The 22375-nt window shown below is 40.0% G+C and overlaps 1 protein-coding gene across 19 annotated transcripts in view; it reads left to right on the top strand.

The window, feature by feature from the left end:
• ndrg4 (NDRG family member 4) overlaps positions 1 to 22375 on the top strand; it is a 58187-nt gene that overhangs the window by 29320 nt on the left and 6492 nt on the right. For 9 of the 19 annotated variants that reach the window (XM_087311126.1, XM_087311120.1, XM_087311124.1 and 6 more), the window contains 12 exons: positions 616 to 721; positions 7353 to 7473; positions 8814 to 8876; positions 8980 to 9040; positions 9129 to 9272; positions 10794 to 10897; positions 10990 to 11046; positions 11125 to 11176; positions 14404 to 14451; positions 14574 to 14609; positions 20927 to 20978; positions 21243 to 21281. In XM_087311126.1, coding sequence (XP_087167252.1) covers positions 616 to 721; positions 7353 to 7473; positions 8814 to 8876; positions 8980 to 9040; positions 9129 to 9272; positions 10794 to 10897; positions 10990 to 11046; positions 11125 to 11176; positions 14404 to 14451; positions 14574 to 14609; positions 20927 to 20978; positions 21243 to 21281 — 883 coding nt within the window. Of the gene's footprint in view, positions 1 to 615; positions 722 to 7352; positions 7474 to 8813; positions 8877 to 8979; positions 9041 to 9128; positions 9273 to 10793; positions 10898 to 10989; positions 11047 to 11124; positions 13664 to 14332; positions 14452 to 14573; positions 14610 to 20926; positions 20979 to 21242; positions 21282 to 22375 lie in introns of those variants that run through there. The other 10 variants (XM_087311128.1, XM_087311122.1, XM_087311125.1 and 7 more) reach the window with 2 other exon arrangements.

Raw genomic sequence — 22375 nt, 5'->3', positions numbered from 1 at the left:
TGTACCTCAATATACTAGATTTTGCCAAATATTAGCCACTGGGATGAGATTGGTCCAGTTTAAGTTTTACCTACAAAATTTTCACCAAAAAAAATATTTTAAATTCATTTCAAGTCAGTATGTTGCATCTAAATTACTGTTGTATTTAAGTTACAACTGGAAAATTGGGTCAGTTTCGTCCCAATGTCAAAAAATTAGCTCAATATGCCAGATTCTTCCACAATATTGGCCACTTGATGACACTGGGATGAGATTGGTCTAGTTAATAAGTTTTACCTACAAAATTCCAACTAAAAAAAACATTTTAAACCTATTTTTAACCAAGTATGTTGTATCTAAATTAGGGTATTTAAGCTACAACTTAGATTTGTGTTAGGACAATATGAAATAATTGTGTGGAGCCCTGCAAACAAGCAAGCCAGCCCAGATGAAAAAAAGTAATGGGAAAGTAACTTAATGCATTACTTTCCTCAAAAAGTACCTAAGTACTGAATTTAGTTACTTGAAAAAAATGTAATCCAATGTTACTTTTAAAAGTAACTTCCCACAACATTTTAGATCCATCCTGACAGTTTCTCAGGCTCTTTGCTGAAATTGTTGTTTTTGTGTGTTCAGGAACATGACATTGAAACCCCTTATGGGATGCTGCACGTGGTGATCCGTGGCGCTCCCAAGGGCAACAAGCCAGCTATTCTGACCTACCATGATGTTGGGCTGAACCGTAAGTAAACAAATGTTTCTTTTTTTTCCTTCTTTGAGTGTGTTTGTGTGACAAGTAAACTACACCCACTTCTCTCTGCAATACCCAAAGCAGTATGCCCTGCACGATTTCTGTCTTGTTGCACCATCTGTCTCCAAGCATTGACCTGGAGTTAATTTCCCCATCTCCACATCCAACAAGAGACGCCTGTGTGTGAGTGTTTGCATATGGGCACGTTGAAAAAGCAGCCCTCTGGAAGTGATGTGTGTGTGGGCTTGTGATCAGAGCGGTAATTGGATGCCAGCTGACTGCGGTTTATCAGTTCTGTTAACAGATTACATGCAGCGTGAGACGAGGATGATCTCAGGTGTCAGGTGATCTCAGCGCTGCATATGTCATGGTGCTAAAATTATAAAAAGAAATGCAAACTGTAAATTGGAGTTCAAACCTTAACTTCAGATTATTAGACTGTACCTATATCATTTTACAGTATATATCTGTAGTTTTGTGTGTTTCTTTTATACATAAACACATTAGTGTTGTTTACGAAATTGGAATTTAATAACAATCAGTACTGAAATGTATAAACACTGGAGCTGTGAAGATTAGCTACTCTGTTTATAAGCTGACATTCGAGAGATCCAATGATGAATCGATTGATCTTATCAGCTTTAAAATGCTCTAGTGTCCCTGGATCTTTGGTTAGACTCAGTAAACAGAGGTGAGTTCGGTGAACTGATGACCTATACGACCAATCACGGTCATTTCTGTTGAACACGTAAACACAGTGGCAAATCAGCACTGTTTAAAAATGAACTCAACAGCGCTCAAATGTTAGCTGTTGACGTTTTTAAAATTACAGTACTGATTGGTATCGAATTCCAGTATTGTGACAACCCTAATACAAATAGTATAAACAGTAAATTCACATTTAAAATGAAAATTAATAAATTATGCATTTATTTAGATGCATTCAAATTGCAAATTGCATTCATTGTTTCATGTTCTTAAATTTTATTTTACATTAATAAACTATTGATTATGATTGGCCAGAGGGTGTGCAATAAAATTGTTTGATGCACTGGGGGTCCTATCATACACCCAGCGCAGTGTGGCGCAAGGCGCGGCTCAATAGTCTTTTGGTAGTTTAAGCTTGGCGTAAGAGTCGTTTTGAGGTGTTGCACTGCGCTGTTTAAATAGCAAATGCATTAGCGCTCATTTGTGCGCCCATAGGCGTTCTGGTCTAAAAAGGAAGGCGTTCTGAGGCGGACCGCTGGCGCGTTGCTATTTTGAGAATCTATAATAGATTTTTCATTAGACCAAAACTAACCCGGTCTTAACTCTGGCACAGAGTTGGGCCTCGCTTACGCACTGCTTAAGCTGCACAAGAGAGCAATAGGCAAATATCTTTATATATGAAAAAATGTAAATATTAAAGATATATATATAGTATATAATAAGAATAGATATAGGATATAAATATAAAGGATTAAAATATTACAAAACATATTATTTTCTAGCCTACATTAATATGAAAAACCACTGCTTTTATGTCTTCTTCATCTCGGGAGGCTTTTTCAGTTCATTCATAACAATTTGCTTTTGTATAATGTTATTATTATTAGCATTATTATTTATTATATCCATATTTATATTTTTTTTATTAAGAACAAGCTTAGATTTGCCCACCTGTCTGGTTTTAGACCATATGGGGCAAAGCATGTGTTTTAGGAGATGAGCACATTTTGCTATTACTATTCATTTATTTGTTTGCTGGAAATTAGAACTGAATTTAGAAATAGTTTTGAAACGTATATTTGCGCTTAACAAACAAAATTATTTATTTATAGACTAATTGATGTCTGTACGTAAAGGTTTTCCTATCCAAGAGCGAAAGTGAAAGTGATCCATTATCTCTCATTCTCACGCAGTAGATGCTCTGTTTAACTGTTTTCTGTTAAAAAAACTGTTAACTGTTAACTGTTTGCTTGTGAAATGCTCATTTTTTCCCACTTAGTTTGCGTCCTGTAAATAGCGAATGCGCTCTTGGTGCGACGCAGCTGACTCTTAAAGGGAATGGGAGATGAGATTCTAATTGGTTTATTCTCAAAACACACCTATAACTCATTTAGAAAATAAACTCAACCCTTTTAGACTATGCGCCGCGTTGCAAAGTGGATTTTCCCGTCCTTAAATTAGCAAAAACGCGTCCTGACACGCCCTGAAAGCGTTTGCGTCCTGCGTTTTGCGCTCTGCGCATTGACCGTCAAAATAGAGCCCTGGTAGTTCCGGTCAGTTTTGATCACATTTCAAAATAAATAAGCTTCCCTCAAACATTATTAGTAACCATAGTAACTCAATGATAGTTGCCAATGACTTAATTCCTCTGTGTAATCTCGAGAACACCGTTTGCTTAACAATGAAGCAGATAGAGATAAAACAACTCAAATATGCTTTACATTAGCTAACACATGTTAATATGAGCTATTAGAAATGCTCATGTCATTTTCATACACACATGCTTACACTTCCTTTCAGTTTACCTGTTACTGTTTCAAAGTGGGAACTACTGTAGGAAGTCTAACTGATGACAAGTTGGTCAAACATTGCTCTGTAAGGAACAAAACTATTTTTAATTTGTTCAAAACTTGGCAAATGACTATGGAATAAGTGGGATAATAAATGGAAAAATTAAAGCACCCCGATAAAAATGTTGCAGAAAAATACTAAGTAAAATTTTAATAAATGAATCATAAAAATATGACGTTTAGTTGAAATAATTTTGCAACTTCTTATTTGAATTTGAATGTATTTTTTTCTTTCTGTTCTTAAAGATGACAACACACTTATTTTAAAGAATAAAACTAATAAAATATTTTTTATTATTATTATTAAAACCCAAATATATTTTCTATATTCACTGAGATGAGAGATTGATTTGAGAGATTCAGTTGAGATTTTGAATTGTTGTTTAATCATGTGTAAAAAAAAATCAAACACAGAGTCTCAAAATTCCTTTTGTACGAGGAACTACTTTCTTCCACCATACTTATACATCTGCAACTGACATCAGAACAGCAGAAACCGATGCTTTAAAGAAACGTCACAATAGAGCTAGTTTTTGAACAATTCTGTAGCATAATCTCTAAAGTGATGATAAAATAGTGATTTTGCTGACATTTTAAGATTATAAGGCTGAACGGCATGAAATGCCTTTAGTCTACAGAGATTTCTCTGTTGCAATCGGGAGATCACAATAGTTAACCCCCAAAAAGTTAAAGCAAAGCAAACACTAGCAGATTACTGTGGTATAAATACAGCACTACAGCACACAAAAGAGAGATTGACTTAGAATGTCACTTACTTGTTTTATAATAATTTAATCAGCTGTAAATACGAAAAAATACGAAAAGAAAACGTTGAGTTTTTCTCCCCTAAGGACTAATTATGCAGTCTCTGTCGCCATCTTGGGGCACGACCATCTTTGCTTTGCTTAATATGACAGGCTGATGGCCCGCCGATCTCCAAAATTATAAATTTTAAATTCTTGCCTAAAAAAGCCTCAAAAGAACATTATGTTGTCCAACAGCTGCAATAATAGTCAAACTGTAATGAGTCAACTGACCTGCTGTCACTCTGTGTGGGCGGAGTAATACACAAGAGTGAAAAGGCTGTAAGAGTGCTGTTATTGCAGAATATCACATGGCTATCAGCCAATCAGATTCGAGAACAAGACAGAACTGTTGTATAAATATACACATTCACAAACCGTGTAGCAGCTTATAAATAAATTATGTACAACCTAAAGAGAATGAATGTGTAATTAAGTTCGACCTGCATGTAAAGGAATCTATGGCACGAGAAGAAACATCAGCTCTTTTTCTGGGTCAGCAGAACAAAGGCGAGCGGCTGTTGACCTTGATATTGAATCTTCTCATACCGTTGGTGAGCTGGAATTAAATGACTCGTAACCTTGACCAGAAGCTGCTCTCCTCACTCCTGTCATCCTCCTCTCTTTTTCCTCTTTCCATCTAATCTGTCCATTTCTTATTATCTAGTCCTGAAGCGCAGGGTTGTCTGCAGCTTCTTATTTCTATACAGTGTGGAAGAGAGAGAGAGAGAGAGAGAGAGAGAGAGAGAGAGAGAGAGAGAGAGAGAGAGAGAGAGAGAAAAATATGTAGGTCAGAAAAACATAGGCATCATGCAGTGTTGGGGAGGGTCAGCACTGCGGCACAGAACTCTGACTCGCTGCTGCGGCGGATACATGTTTTAGTATGCATGACCATCCTCGCTCACAAAACATGACTCAGAGAGTGGGGAGAGAGAGAGAGTGACATAGATGACCCAAAGGAGACATTGGCCTATGTAAAAAAAAAAAAAACGCAAAGTGAGCAATAGAGCTGGGAGGGCATGAAAAATGTGGGTCATTTACTACAGGGAAGAAAACTCAAATGTGATTTATGCACTGATGCTGCAATGATTGCTTGGCTCTGCAAGGAAGGTCAATTTAAGAAATGTAATTTTAGATATTAAGTTTTTTTTTGTTTCATGAAATGAAAAGCAAACAATGCATTTCAATGACAATGCACCAAAAATACAAGTGTACAAAAGAGCTCAGATTTAAAATAGTGTTATTCATATATATTATTTATATATTTAACATCAAAATAAATTTATAATATCAGTTTAAGCCTCAAAAAGAGGGAAAACAAAGAAACAATGCATGAAAGTAATTTTTTTTATTTCTTTTATTTTAATGTTCATTTTAAAAACAAGGGAAATATATAAAACATTCTGTTTGATCCCAGTCAAGCTCATATGTTTTTAAAAGGAACCTGTTTCTTAATTTATTAAAGAAACACTCAAAAATAAACTAAAAAAATAAATAAAAAGATCATGATTTACACAGTGTGTAATTACAAACATTATTTTACATTATTTTGTTTATTTTTAGTTACTTTTCATATTTGTTCATTTTATTTTACTTTCTTTTGATTTTATTATTATTATGCTTTTCAAAACCATAGCCTGGTTCCTTCTACTTAAATGTCCTAAAAAAATAAACCCACTTTATTTTGGTTTAAAACAGTAAGGAAGGTCAGATGTAAGTTTCTAAGTTTAAGTAGGAACTTTTAAATATATATATTTTTATTAGTATTTTGATAAAATAAACATAGTTTATATATATAAATGATGATACAAATGATGTTTAACAGAGCAAGGAAATGTTCACAGTATGTCTGATAATATTTATTCTTCTGGAGAAACTCTTATTTGTTTTGTTTCCGCTAGAATAAAAACAGTTTAAGGTCAAAATTATTAGCCCCTTTAAGCAAAAAGTTTTTTCGATAGTCTTCAAGACAAAACATTGTTATACAATAGCTTGCCTAATTACCCTAACCTGCTTAGTTAACCTAATTAACCTAGTTAAGCCTTTAAATATCACTTTAAGCTGTATAGAAGTGTCTTGAAAATGTCAAGTAAAATATCATTTATTATAAATTATTTATTATAACATATTATCTATCCATCTATCCAACTATCTATCTATCTATCTATCTATCTATCTATCTATCTATCTATCTATCTATCTATCTATCTATCTGTCTGTCTGTCTGTCTGTCTGTCTGTCTGTCTGTCTGTCTGTCTGTCTGTCTGTCTGTCTGTCTGTCTGTCTGTCTGTCTGTCTGTCTGTCTGTCTGTCTGTCTGTCTGTCTGTCTGTCTGTCTGTCTGTCTGTCTCTCTTTCTCTCTCTCTCTCCCTCCCTCTCTCTCTCTCTCTCTCTCTCTCTCTCTCTCTCTCTCTCTATATATATATATATATATATATATATATATATATATATATATATACACACACACACACACACACACATACTCATTACGCGTTTTTTTTGTTCGTTTTATTTTATTTGTGATGCCACTTTATGAAATTTGAATGTTTTAAATTAGTTTATTCATTAAATCCATAAAAAGTGACCCAAAAACTGACAGTTCAGTCATTATTTACTGTCTTGTTTTCATTTATTCATTTATTTAATCATTCATAACACTCAGGTTGCCTGGGAGACTTCCAAAATTCCTACTTTCGTACTCCCTGGAATAGGTAACAGCATATGGGTCTGAGTCTCCACAAGAATGAGTCAGTGTTTTGGCCAATCAATTTCTTTTAAAACAGCTTGAAGACCTGCCAAGGCAGCATTTGATGTTGATTATGGAGATGGAATGATCTAAAATGAGGTATTAGCGCTGCTTGAGCAGTCAGCCAGAACACCGAGGTTGTTTTGTTTCTTCATTTCGTGATGCAAAGTAGGCCAGTGATTCTGGCAGGAGAGGAAACGGTTTACAGAACTGCCCTAAATTTGAAGTATTCTTTTATAATCAGTCATGTTATATAATAGATGTTGTTATGAAAGAGGATCCAATGCTTTCTGGGATAATAATGTATTATATATAATTGTTGGAGATGTAAATATAGTATAAATAAATAAACATAGCATAAACACAGTATAGGAAAATGATTTTGTAGCCCACAGTGTATATTTTAATGCCATTTATCTTGCCATTATCTGTACCGACTGATATCATCATTTTACCAAGGCTACAGAACAGTATGATCTGCAGTTTCTCGCTCTCTGTTTGTTCCTGAACAGACAAGCTGTGCTTCAACAGCTTCTTCCAGAACGAAGACATGCTGGAGATCACTAAGCACTTTGTGGTGTGCCATGTAGATGCCCCAGGCCAGCACATTGGAGCCCCCCAGATGCCTCAAGGGTAAGATGAATGCACACACTGACATACACCTATAGGCCTATATGTTATATAAACAATAAAATCCATCACATAATATTTTAATGGTTTACACTACAGATTTCATAAAAACATTACAAACTATCTATTTTTAAACACTAAAAGTAGCACATTTTTAAAAGTTTTTTTGTACTTTCTGATATATATTACACAAATCTGATATGTGTGTGTGTGTGTGTGTATATGTGTGTGTGTGTGTGTGTGTGTGTGTGTGTGTGTGTGTGTGTGTGTGTGTGTGTGTGTGTGTGTGTGTGTGTGTGTGTGTGTGTGTGTGTGTGTGTGTGTGTGTGCGTGTGTGTGCATATATATATATATATATATATATATATATATATATATATATATATATGTGTGTGTGTGTGTGTGTGTGTGTGTGTGTGTGTATGTATACTACACCCATTTGTAACAGCAACTTGTGCTCTAGACCAGCTTTTAACAGCAGATGGCGCTCTAGAATAGTTTTTAATGGCACATGGCATTCTAGTTTAGTTTTTACAAGCAGCTTGTGCTCTAGGCTTGTTATTAACAGCAGATGGAACTTTAGTTTAGTTTTTAACAGCAGTTGGTGCCTTAGTCTAGTTTTTAACAGCAGATGGCACTCTAGATTAGTTTTTAAAAGAAGATGGCACGCTAGATTAGCTACTAACAGCAGATGGCGCTCTAAGTTAGTTTTACCAGCAGATGGCGCTCTAGTTCAGATTTTAAGAATAGCTACACTCGAATGCTCAGGAGGAAGAGTTGCATTCCAGTCATGCAAGTTGGCTTTGATGCCATGCGATCAAAGACATGAACGCTCATTATGAACACTTGTAATTCACTTAAACCTTTCCTAACTTTAATAATTATTTTAGGTTCAAGTGGTATTTGTATGGAATTGCAGTGCAAGCAGAGTATGGCAGTTTGTAAGCCATACAGCGCCTTCTGCTGTTAAGAACTAAGCTCAAAGTCTCAGAATCGATTTTTCAAACAGTTTTACACAGCTCTACTAAACACAAAGTTACCATGAATGTGCCATGAAATATTGTGTGAGGTATATTATTCCCTCATAATCGGAAATAATGTTAGAATCTCCACTAAAGAGAGAGAGAGTCCATTACGAAACAGCAAAGCCATGGTTAATTTGTGGTCACCATGGTTTTATCTACAGAAGCCATGATTTATTTGTAGTAAAATCTTGCTTAATTTCTGAAACAGACAGGATGGTGGATAGATATAAAGAAATATTTGAGCACTAAATGTTGACCAGTTAGATGTCATGAAATATCAATGAATATATAACTGTTTATTTATGTTGTTATTGCTAGATATCAGTATCCCACTATGGATCAGCTAGCTGGGATGCTTCCTAGTGTGGTGCAACACTTTGGGTAAGAGTTGTTTGATTATATTCAAAACAATGAGCTATAATAGTAAACCCATTCCTTAAATGTCCTTATTTAAATTAGTCAACTCTCTCTCTTTTCGTTTTAGCTTCAAAAGCATTGTCGGAATTGGAGTTGGGGCTGGAGCCTACATCCTGGCCAAATTCGCGGTTAGTACATCTCCTCCTTTTACTTTACTATATTAGTTTATATTATTAATTATTTACATTTAATGCAATTCTGCATGTCTACTCGCAGCTGATTTTCCCTGATCTTGTGGAGGGTCTGGTTCTGCTAAACATTGATCCCAATGGAAAAGGATGGATCGACTGGGCTGCCACTAAACTGTCAGGACTCACCAGTACTTTACCAGACACCGTACTGACCCATCTTTTCAGCCAGGTACAATACTAGCCTACATTGCTTTTTTTTTTTTTTAAATAAAGTCAATTTAAAGGTGGTTGGGATGAAAAGTAAAAGATGTGTTATGTATCTACAGAAGACACACACGTAAAAAGTCTTTCACTTTAATTATGATTTATATAACAAAAATTTTAGTTATTCATATTTAGATTTAAAAGACTCTTTTAATGAATTAAAAAATTAAAGGGTATTCATCACTCTCCCTCAAATGCTTCAAAACCTGTTTGACTTTCTTTTTTCTGTTGAACACATAAGAAGATATTCAAAACATGCTTGAAACCGTTAACCATTGACATCCAGAGAAGGAAAAACAAATACTATGGACGTCAGTAGTTACCGGTTTCAAACATCCTTTGGGATCAGAAGTAGTAAGAAACTCAAACAGGTTTGTGACAAGTAAAGGCTGAGTAAATGATGACAGAATTTTCGATCCCACTTTATATTATGTCATTAACTATTATGTACTTGCATCAAAATATAGGCAATATAGACAAAATAAGTGTAATGTACTTAATGTGTTCATAAAGTATTGCAGAACTTGTCTTGTGCTATTGAGGTGAGATATGGGTAAGGTTAGAGGTGTGTTTAAAAGTGGATTAAGGTGTATGGGATGGTCAAAAATGTAATTCTAAATGTAATTACAGAAATGCAGGTATTTAATTAAGGTATACAGGTATTTAATTAAGCATAAAGGTTCAAACACACCAGGATGCTTCGTTTGCGTTTATTGTCAGCATTTTCGAGACGTTTTTCCGCATTCAAACCCAAGCGATTTTTCACTGGTGTCTAGCAGACACCAGTACACAACTTTAAGCCTCTTTAAGCAACTTTAAGCATCTGACACCCGCTTGTAACACAGAAAAAGAAAGTTGAAACGCTTGCTGTTAAAGTTACTGGCGATTAGAACAAGCATGTGTGGTTCAAGTAGCAGCTCTAGCGACGAAGAAATTATTATTATTCACCAGTGTAATAAGCAGCTCCATGCTCATATCGCTTCTGGGCATCTTCGTCAATGTGCGCTGGCATTGACAGTTTTGTGCTTGAGCGCCTCTAAGTGCTGTTTACTCTAACTTCAGCAGTTTGTGCATGTGTACAAAAGTGCTAATCTGATTGGTCGAGAAGGTTTTGACGTGGCACGTCAAAACAAAAAAATTACCATGAGGCGTTTCTTTAAAAATGGCGCTTTTACGCCTGGTGTTTTTGCGCGTTAGTGTGCACAATGTCATTGGCACCCTTTATTTAGTCAAGAGGCATTAAACGTCATTGGAAAACGCAAGCAAAAAGTGTCCTGGTGTGATTGGGCCTTAAGTACAATGTAAAAACCTGTATTTACACAATAAGTACATAGAAACAAATTATTGATTTCAGTGTAAGTACATATTATTTAAGGTCACAATATAAAGTGGCAACAAACTTTCAGTTTTGGGTAAACCATCCCTTTAAATTTAGGTAGAATTCTCAATACTGACCTAAAATAACAAAATTGTATTTGAATGACAGGAGGAGCTTATGAGCAACACAGAAGTTGTGCAGAACTACCGCCAGCAGATCAACAACACCATCAACCAGTTCAACCTGCAGCTCTTCTGGAATATGTACAACAGGTAAACATTCACCGCCTAATTAATCTGCATAAAATGATAGAAAATGCATTAAGAGAATAAAAGTGCTTATTTCAAAATGTTTTCCCTCTTAGCCGCAGGGATTTGGAAATGAACCGCAGTGGCTCTGTGATAAATGCTAAGACCCTCAGGTGAGGAACTAAATTAATTAGACTTTACCTAACTGTACCTCATTGTTCAGGCTGAAGTTTGAACTGTTTTTCTTGCAGATGCCCAGTCATGCTGGTAGTTGGGGACAATGCTCCGGCTGAGGAGGGGGTGGTGAGTTCTGTTCATCATCCTTCAGAAGAAAAGAGAAAGTTAAAACATTAACTACAGTAATAGTTATTACCATACACTTAAAAATTTTGTTTAAATATGCACATGACATTATTAATGTTAATTTAAGTGATGAAGGATTTTGAAATTCTAAAAGTAAACAGAGAGCTAGGCTACTATAAGGTCACACCTGCTTGGGATAAATCCTTAAAAATTATTTAGTTGAAAATATCTATTAGAAACTTGAAAGTAATCAAATGTTATCAGTTTATGAACTTTACTTTTATAAAGTAATTGAAAAGGTACACTACTTACTACATTTTAAAAAGGGTAATTTGTAATCTGTAATCTATTACATACAAGTAATCTCCCCAACACTGCTTTAAAGTACAGATATGAATGAAACAGTGTAGTTTGGTGTAATTCTGTCACTATAATGTGGAGATTTATGTTTTAGAGCAAGAGAAAAGAAACATAAAGCAAGAATAGTCTTTATAATTGCAAAACTGCACTTTTATCATGTTTTGAGAGCAGCCGACTGTAGTCTTGGTAACTTGGCAGCCACAATGGAGACAGCTGTTAGGTTATATGGGTGTAATTTTATCTCATAAGAGTTTATTTGTTGTGTTTCCACATTTACCCTTTAATACACAAGTGGCAAATTTGGCATTTCCATCACTCATTCTTCTGAGACATTATAATGTCCATTAATATGGGATGATGGAAACCAGCTATTGATAAATTGTGATTAAACAATTTACCAAACAAAAAGCCAAAATTCCAACAAATTTCCATCTCCTTCCAAACATACCCGTGTATACTGTCACTCAGAGAGAGCGCAATCTTCTTTTTTCCGGTGGTCTTGTGGGAGCAGATGGCACCAGCCTAAGGGTTGATCTCCTGGGCTTTGCCAGCTTGTGTGCACTGGATATTTATAACTCTGCGCTGTGGTTCTTTAATCTAACATATAAAAGCTGGGTCAGTGCCCCATCACATCTAATCAGACACACAGGGTGAGAGATGAGGGAGAAAAAGAGGGAAGGAGAGACAGCTAAGAGTGAGGGGTACTGTAGATGAAAGGAGGATGAGAGAAGAAACAGATTTGTGAAAAATTTAGGGCAAGAGGAGGATGATGAGAAGGTGGGAGCAGAAGAAACAACAGATGGATGAGTAAGAGATTAGGAGGAAAATAATAAATAAATGAGCACGTAAAATAAAGAGGGACGTCACGGTGGCGCAGTAGGTAGCACGAACGCCTCACGGCAAGAAGGTCGCTAATTCGAGCCTCGATTAGGTCAATTGGCATTTCTGTGTGGAGTTTGCATGTTCTCCCCGTGTTCGTGTGGGTTTCTTCCGGGGGCTCTGGTGTTCCCCACAAGTCCAAAGACATGTGGTATAGATGAATTGGGTAAGCTAAATTGTCCGTAGTGTATGTGTGTGAAGGAGGGTGTATGGATGTTTCCCAGTGATGGGTTGCAGCTGGTTGGGACTTACTATGAATAAAAAACTAGTTTATTAAGCTAGCCGTGTTAGTTAGTGGTTTGTTAATACCGTGATTTGTGACCTGATGTATTAGCGAAACATTTATTGACTAATACAGACACTTGTGGGAAAAGTTTTCATCAAAATCAAGCACATGTTAGAAAGAGGGCACTTGTATCTGCGCTGGTGTGACAGGAGCCGCAGGCGAATCCGTCTGCACAGCTGTTTTTCCTCAGCACTCAAATACTGTATGACTCATCTCTGCAGCACTGCAGTAACTGGGTCACACCTCACACACATACACATACATACATCATATTTATATATTGTCTTTAAATAAAGCTGTTAATTCCCTCAAACATTTGCACATTTTACATTATGTAACTTCTCCAGATTCAACTCAAGATCTCATGAGGAGATGTAAATTTTTCATTTAGTTAGTTTATTGGCTAATACCTATGAATTCATATAATAATAATAATGATACATTTTATTTAAAGGCGCCTTTCTGGCAACTCAAGGACACCGTACAATAAAACAAGAACAATATAACAATGAGAAATAATGAAAATATACACAACAATAGTGCAGATAAAATTAATTAATTAAGTATTAAAAGCAATCTTAAATAAGTGGGTTTTGAGTCTTGATTTGAATAGTATGAGGGAGTCAATGTTTCTGATGGCAGGTGGTGAGTTCAGTCATACGAAAGTGTATGATTTTTAAAAGGGGCGTGGCAACAAACCCCACCCCTAAAGCCATCCATCATTGGGGGATGAGTAAATCATACTAAATTGTATGAATGAGATCGTACAAATTCATAGGAATTAGCCGCTAAATCAAGTTACGGATTGACGTGTGATATCGTTGGAGTCTTTGAGTAATATTAAAAAAATGGCTGAAGGCACATCTTTTTGCACAATCCTTGAGCTGCTACTTTATTTCATATTAAACTTGTGGCTCGTTTGTGGATTGATTTTGATGTTTTTCTCATTTTGGATAAAAGCAGCTTCCTCAGTGCTTCCCACACATATACTTTACTTGGCCGGGCCGCCCAGGTGTATTAACGGCTGCCCAAGTAGCCTATATTTAGTGAAACTAGTGTCACGATACTAGAATTCGTCACCAATCAGTACTAAAATTTTAAAAATGGCCATTTTCCGCTAACATTTGAGTGCTGTTGAGCGCGTTCTTAAACACTGCTGATTTGCTGTTGTGTTCACGTGCTTAACAGAAATGACTAATTACTAAGTGTAACCACATATACAGGGAAACTGGAGCATTTCAAAGTCACACCGATCAGATGGTTTATTTAAAAGATGACATAAGAGCGATCCGCTGATGAATCGTGGCTTTAAAAAGCTCCAGTGTCATTCTTGCATCTAAACGACTCAGAAGAACTTTACTAAATACTCAGAAAGGATGAAATGACTGGTCTAAACTGGCTGCAAAATATGTATACACCATTTTTAATGGTTAATCAACGCATTTGCCTTATTTAAATAATCTACACATTTTAATCTTGCATGTATTATGATTTTCAAAGATTTTGTCTGTTTTTATTGTTTTTGGTCATTTATTTCTCATTTGCTGAATATTTTATATACATATTGTTTGCTTTGAAAATACAATTATTGTCAAAATTAAATAATGTTTTGTTTGTCACATACAGTATAGTTAACTATTTTCTAATAAATAAGTGTACAGATATTTGGAAAAAACATTCTATAAATGTTTCCAATTTTTAGGTTGAGTGCAATTCCAAGCTGGATCCAACCAACACCACATTCCTGAAGGCAAGTGTGAAAACACCTTTTTATTTATTTTTATTTTTATTTTTTTAGACAATTTGTTTTGGCTATTTTGGCACATCATATTTTACTCTGACATTTTCCAAAATAAATTTGGTTTGTTTCAGATGGCTGATTCAGGTGGAATGCCTCAGATCACACAGGTGAGATTTTGTCAGTTTTGCACAAATTTAATGTCTGTCTGAAATCATTTAAATATGTATATATATATTTTTTTGCAAGCACAAATTATTATTCTTTAGGTCAGCAATTAATTTGTGCAAGTTAAAAAAAAAAGTTTGTTGGTGATCTTCAGTCAAAGTCGCGTTTAGAGTGGCAGTCAATCTCTGTTGATGTCAATCTAATGGCTTCAGCTATAGTATTCTTAGCCACAACCCTCTTACTGTAAGTTTGCTATGAGGAAATGATGTACAAAAAGAAAGCCCAGCCCCCTACTCAATATTCTAATTCATTTGGAAATACTGTACATAAACATACTGAAAGATTACAAAATAAAATTCTCAGCAACTTCCGGTTCACATTGACTTTAAACTTAATAGAGCACTATTAACTAATAAATATAATTTAAATATTTCTATATACTTGCACTCTAAAAAATGCTGGGTAATTTAAACCCAAATTGCATAAACTGAACAAACCCAAACTGCCCCACCAAGAAAATATTTTTTGAATTGCATCTCTTAACTTCTAAGTTCCCCTTCGGGGGGAACTCCAGCACTATAAGTGGATTTGATTGTAAAATCCACGCATTGGGAGGTTCGGTTCAGAAGCTACTCGTCTGAAAGAGTATTGAACGGGCCAATTAAGAATGAATTGGCAGCGCAAGCCTGCACAGGTGAGCGGCATAAGCAATCAACTGAGTATATAAGCTCACCTGGCGCCAGCAGACGCTATCCTTTTCGCTTCAGAGACTTTCTGATCGAGTCGATGAGGGTTCCTCCTGCTGTGACCAGCGATTCTGAGCGAACGAGAGCATTCTCCCGGTCCAGAGTGTGTACACGCAGCGGCAGACGGTCGAGCTGGGTTTCTCCCTTGCCTGGCGTTCTTTGGGTCCGGTCCTCCAGAGCGGTGCGTATAAAGTTGCAAACTTCACAGAAAGAGCAACACAGTCGTGCAGCACGTCCTTTTCAGGAAGGCGCTCCGACTGTGCGTTTCTGGATGCGGTGGTTTCCTGTCCTCGGATGATGGGCACGAGCACTGCGTTGCATGTCTGGGGGGTCCAGCATGTTAATGCGCTGCTCGCGGGCAGTTCATGTTGTCATTGCGATGCCATGACTGTTGCGCAGTAAAGATCGCGGCTAGCCTTTGCAAAAGGGCGAACCACCCCAGTTGTCCCCTGCTCTGCAGCGGGCACTCGGGCAGATCTGAGGGTTTCAGCGAGAGATAATCCGTCTCCCACGGGCCCGCGGACCTCCCGCTCCCCTAAGCGCTCCATCCAAGCTTCGGGCGGGGGAAGCGATCCGTCTAACAGATGGTAGCCCTTACGCCCGATGACACCGGAGACCAGACGTCCACCGCGGCATCGGAGGGTGGGCTTTCATTATCCGATGATGATCCAGACCCGCTCGCCCCCTTCGGGCTGGTGAGCGCTGTCACTACGGATCCTGAAACGGACATGTTAGCCGTGCTTTCCCGGGCTGCTTCGGCCGTGGGTTGGAGATGGTTTATCCCCCTGCTCCGCGGCCGGACCGACTAGAGGGGCGTTCCCTTCTTCCCGGAGGTGCACAGTAGGCTCACGCGGTCTTGTAAAGCACTTTTGTTCTGCTCATGCTGCGTGTCCCTCCACCCTAACCACTCTTGACGGTGGAACAGCCAGGGGGTATGTGGCGATTCCTCAGGTTGAGTGCGTGATGGCGGTAAATCCGCGCGGCGCCTCTTCTTGGCGGGGTCCGCCTCGTCTCCCATCCAAAGCCTGTAAGTTATCTACCTCCCTCTGAGCTTGAGCTTACATAGCTGCGGGCCAGGCTGCTTCCGCCTTGCATGCGATAGCCACCTACCAGCGCTACCTAGCGCAGGCGCTGGCCGAGCTGCACGAGGGTGGGTCCAACCCAGGCTTACGTGCTTCGCACCGCCGCCGACTTAGCTCTTCGGACTACTGAGTCCGCTGCGTGTGCGTTGGGGAAGACGATGACCACATTAGTGATCCAGGAGCGCCACCCCTGGCTGATATGCGCGAAGTCGACAAAGTCCGCTTTCTTGACTTTCCCCATATCCCAAGCCATGTTCGGCGACACCGTCTGTGAATTCACCCAGGAATTCAAGGTGGTTAGAGAGCAGTTGGTGGGTGATGTCTTATCGGCGGTCCGTAGCCCGCTCCGCCCGCCGTGCCATTCATACCTGCTCCTCGCCGAAGGCGCCCGCCTACGAGAGCTGCTCCGCCCCCGCACACGCCTCTGGCGAAGCGAGCGCGTCGGGCACCTCGGAAGCAGGCAGCCCCCCTGCCCAGAACGCCGCTAAGTCTGGCAACGGACCGCGAAGCGTCCCTGGGACAGGCCATCTGGAGAAGAGGGAACTTGCTCTTTCCCCGCTGGAGGGCGGGGCCCCATTTCCAACGGCACTTTTTACTGCCATGAAAACATTATGAAAGGGCACTTTTCACTTCCCCAGATGTGACAGCCTGAAATCTGCCAGTCTGGGACGCTATGCTTTCTAGCTTGCAGATCCGGTGCATTTCGCCAGTGGCTCACGAGCGCTGGGAGGACGGTCTCCTTTCTCCCACCCCTCGAGCCTCCCCTCCGGAGCTCGGGTTCGGAGTGAGAGCAAATATCTCACCTCCAGCTTTTCCGTGGGCAATACAAAGCCCTCCCCTTCGGGCTCTCTCTGTCTCCGCGGGTCCTCACCAAGCCCGTGGAGGGTGCCTCAGCGCCCCTTCGGCTCGCAGGCATCTGCATACTCGATTTCTTTACGACTGGCTGATTTTTGCCCTCTCTCGGAGCAATTGATTATGCACAGAGACAAAGTGCTCTGGCACTTCCACCTGTGGGGGTTTCAGGTCAACCGAGAAAAGAGCAAACTCGCCCCCGTGCAGAGGATCTCTTCTCTCGGGCTGGAGCTGGACTCGGTCACCATGGCAGCGCGCCTCTCCGGAGAGCGCGCTCAGCTGATGCTGTACTGTCTGAGAGAGCTCGACAGTAAAATAGTGGTCCCACTGAAACTATTTCAGAGGCTCCTGGGGCATATGGCATCCGCAGCCGCTTCATGCCGCTCGGATTATTCTATATGAGACCACTTCAGCACTGGCTGATCACGATCGAGTCCCCAGACGCGCATGGCACGCGCGCGCACACCGAGTCTCTGTTACTGCGCTGTGTCGCCGCGCCCTCAGCCCTTGGAGCAACCCCTCGTTCCTACAGGCCTGGGTGTCTCTAGAACAGGCGTCCAGTCTTGTTGTCGTTTCAGCAGACGCTTCCAACACGGGCTGGGGGGCTGTGCGTTGCGGGCATGCGGCTGCGGACCTGTGGGAAGGTACCCAGTTGCATTGGCATATAGCCTGGAGCTGTTGGCAGTGTTCCTCGCTCTCCACCGTTTTTTTCCGGTGCTGGAGCGGCAACACGTGCTGGTCAGGACGGACAGTACGGCGGCGGTGGCGTATATCAGCCGTATAGGGGGTATGCGCTCTCGCCGCATGTCTCAGCTTGCCCGCCGTCTGCTCCTCTGGAGTCATCCGCGGCTGAAATCGCTGCACGCCATTCATATTCAGGCAAGCTCAACCGTGCAGCCGATGCGCTCTCACGGCAGCCTTGCGTCCTGGAGAATGGAGACTCCACCCAGAGTCTGTTCAGCTGATATGGGCGCGATTCGGGGAAGCCCAGATCGATCTGTTGCTTCCCCCGAGATCGCTCATTGCCAGTTGTTCTTTCCCTGACCGAGTGCTCTCGGCACGGATGCACTGGCTTACAGCTGGACTCGGGGCACGCGCAAATACGCGCTTCCCCCAGTGAGCCTGCTCGCGCAGTTACTGTGCAAGGTCAGGGAGGACGAGGAACAGGTTGCTGGTTGCGCCCCTCTGGCTCAACCGGACCTGGATGTCAGAGCTCTCCCTCGCGATAGCCCTCCCCTGGCAGTCCCTTCGAGAGAGCACCTACTCTCTCAGGGACAGGGCACCACCTGGCACCCTCGCCGATCTTTGGAGATTTTTAGACGCGAGGAAGACTTAGGTAACCTCCGATTGCGGTGGCTAATACCGTCACTCGGGCTAGAGCCCCCTCCCCGAGCGCGCCTATGCCCTGACGTGGAGTCTATTCACTGAATGGTGTGTCTCTCGCTGAGAAGACCCCCGTAATTTGCCAGATCAGCGTTGTGCTTTCTTTACGCCGAGAGAAGCTGGAGAGCAGGCTGTCGCCCTCCACACTCAAGGTTACGTGGCTGCCATCTCCGCTCTCATAACGCGGTGGCTGGCAGCACCGTGTGAACGCATAACCTCATCATCCGGTTCCTCAGGGGCGTTAAGCGAATTAATCCACCCCGCCCCCTCTCATGCCCTCTTAGGATCTCGCCCTCGCTACACAAGCCGCGTCAGATCCTTTCGATCCTCGACTCAGTATCTTTCTGTCCCTGAAGACAGCTCTGCTGGTCGCGTTGATATCGATTAGAGGGTCGGGGACCCGGAGGCATTTTTCGGTCAGTGACTCGTGCCTGTAATTGGGCTGGCTTCTCTCACGTCCTGAGACCCCGCCCGCGATATGTGCCCAAGGTTCCTACCACTCCGTTTTAATACGAGGTAGTGAGCCTGCAAGCGCTGCCCTCGGAGGAGGCAGACCCAGCCCTTCTTTATTGTCCAGTTCGCGTTTTGCGTATTATCCGGACCGCACTCAGAGTTTAGATCATCTGAGCAGCTCTTCGTCTGTTATAGCGGTCGGCAGCAGGGAAGTGCCGTACCGAAATAAGTTCCCACTAGATTGTGGATGCCTTTCTTTCACTATCAGAGCCGAGATGAGCCGCGTCCCCCGAGAGCGCGTGCGCACTCCACTCGGGGCTTCGCATCCTCTCGAGCGCGCGCACGCGGCGCCCCTCTAACAGACATCTGTAGAGCTGCTGGCTGGGTGACACCCAACACATTTGCAAGGTTTTACAATCTGCGAGTGGAGCCGGTTTCCTCAAGGGTATTAGGTAACCCTTGGTAATTGAGGAAACAATTCGGTAGGGTGTTGAAACACGCTTGCTGCGCCATTTTCCCTAACACGGAGATACGTGCGCCTTTTTATCTGTCAGTAAAGTTCCCCATCAGGTGAGCCCTGCAGATTCCTCCGTGGCCCCCAGCACTGACTCAGCGGAGGAGTCACTTGCTGGCCCACTACGTTGTAGGTCTGCCCGCTGGTCAGCCCGCGTTTTGGGTAAAGGTGCCTGCTATGCGTGATCCCCACTAGGTGATCCCATATGCTTATTCCGCCACGGTTAAGGTGCAGTCATTATGGCGCTTTCAATGGGCTCCCAATGCGTGGATTTTACAATCAAATCCACTTATAGTGCTGGAGTTCCCCCCGAAGGGGAACGTTCGAGGTTACTAAAGTAACCCTTCGTTCCCCGAGGAGGGAAACGGAAGCACTATACTCCGTCGCCATAATGACTGTCCCTTAGCTGTTAAAAGTCTCTTCAGCTTAAAAAGGATAGCGTCTGCTGGCGCCAGGTGAGCTTATATACTCAGTTGATTGCTTATGCCGCTCACCTGCGCAGGCTTGCGCTGCTAATTCATTCTTAATTGGCCCGTTCAATACTCTTTCAGACGAGTAGCTTCTGAACCGAACCTCCCAATGCGTGGATTTTACAATCAAATCCACTTATAGTGCTTCCGTTCCCCTCCTCGGGGAACGAAGGGTTACTTTAGTAACCTCGAACGTTCACTAGTTAACACACTCAATGCATCCCATCATTTCTATAATATCAACCTATACCAACTGGTTAATATGTCAGTTTATGGTAAATGTATTATCATACGGAATTAATAAATAAACTATGAAAAAAACAGAAAATATAAAGTGTAAGAGCAATTTATTTTAAAACATAATCAAAATAAAAGATTTTTGTAAACCAACAATGCTGTGTGTGTAAACCATTATTTAAAACAGTCATTCCTTAAATGACCCTAACAATCATCATTTAAAACAGTTAAAATATGGTCAACCGTTTAGTAGAGCAGGCAGTTAAAGAGTTAAAAATGTACCCAGCATTTGGTTTAGTCCGTAATGTACCCAGAATTGGGTTGAAATAACACTTTAGAGTGTAAGTTTTTTGTGTGTTACAATTTTATGTTCACATTAAAATACAATTAATATTATATACAGAACATAAAAAGCATATTATGAAACATTTATATTATAGAAAACATGCAAGCAAAATGTTTGATAACCTTTGTAAAGATAAAATATTATTATGAATGAATTACTTTAATATATTTATGCTCAATGTGATGAAAATAAATATATATATTAATATAAACTGTTAAACATTTTGAATCCCACAGCCTGGCAAACTCACAGAGGCATTCAAGTACTTCCTGCAGGGAATGGGTTACAGTAAGTCTGATTTACTGATTTTTGATGATCGGTGTATTTCTTGAAAGTTTCTGCCCAAATCAGTTTAATTCGTTCTTTTTCTAAATGTAAACCGATCTGATATTTTCAGTCTGTCCTTTCTCCCTTGTCTGTCTTTCACCCATGTTGAGACAGTTGTGTTATGTACAGTAGCAGTGTATGTATGCAATTTAGTGTGTGTGTTTGTGTGTGTGCAGATATGTTGTTATAATCTGTGCCATGTGTGTATTTTCCTGCCCTTCTCAGTTGCTTATATGAAGGATCGGAGAATGAGTGGGGGGCCAGGTACTTCCTGCTTCCGGTTCACGCCTGCCCTCTCCCTCATTTAGATATGTTTAGTTTAGTCTTCTAGTCCCCCTTTTTTATCACTTTTTTGTTTGTATTTATCTTTCCCAGACTGATTTTCCATTCATTCATTATTTCCTTTACTGAACGATAATTTTTCCTCTGGAGGAAAAATGTGCTTTGAATGCGCTCTCATGCTCTCTGCATGGCAGTTATATGAAAATGAAACATCTAAAGTAAAAAAAAAAAATTCAAATATTTTGGGTTTAGAAACATGGCATGCAATTAAATGAAAGGAACACGCTGTTTTAAGAGCGCTTGTAGACCATTTATATTTGATGTGTTTTATTTATATATTTTATACATATTTATTTGTTTTATATATTTAAATTCTATATATACATTTTATATTCCTGTATTTGTTTTTGTAAAATAATCTATATATTTTTTGGTTTCAAAAACGGTATCTTTAGAGTATTTTTAACAGTATTTGTGTTTTGTTTTCAGTACAACTATCTAAACATCCATAAAATTAGTCATTTACTTGAAGCAAAAATGAATGTTATCAAAACTAGACATGACTACACACTTACATAGTAAAATAACCCCACAAAATTAAATTCACACAAACAGAAAATCTTTAATTCAAAATACAGCAGCAGTTATGAAGTCATGCACTAGATAAGCACACATAATTAAATATATATATTTTATTAAAATGGCTAAACAACCATGATTGACAATAACTTGACCAATAGGTGGCACATATTATGTTTGGTGTGATTTTTAAAATGTTTTAGCCTCGCATGCAGTTGGGAGAAGGCTTGCACATTTGTAATGGCAATAAATGAAAACGATTTCACCTATCCATGACACAAAATATGCACTGTAAATACTGCTGGGTTTTACACAATTCCTTCTTGTTAACTCAACACAAATCAATTAAGTTAACCAAATCGATTTTTCTCATTTAAGTGGATTTAACTTAAAACAATGAAGTTGTCCTCCCTAAAAACTCATTTTAAATAAAATAAAAATCAGTGTAGTACCTTTTATGCCAGCATGATCTCAAGATATCAAAATTGTGGAAATCA

The sequence above is a fragment of the Danio rerio genome, chromosome 25 (assembly GCF_052040795.2).
Source record: "Danio rerio strain M-AB ecotype USA chromosome 25, GRCz13ab, whole genome shotgun sequence".
NCBI lineage: Eukaryota > Metazoa > Chordata > Actinopteri > Cypriniformes > Danionidae > Danio > Danio rerio.
This window is presented reverse-complemented; position numbering and strand designations above follow the sequence as displayed.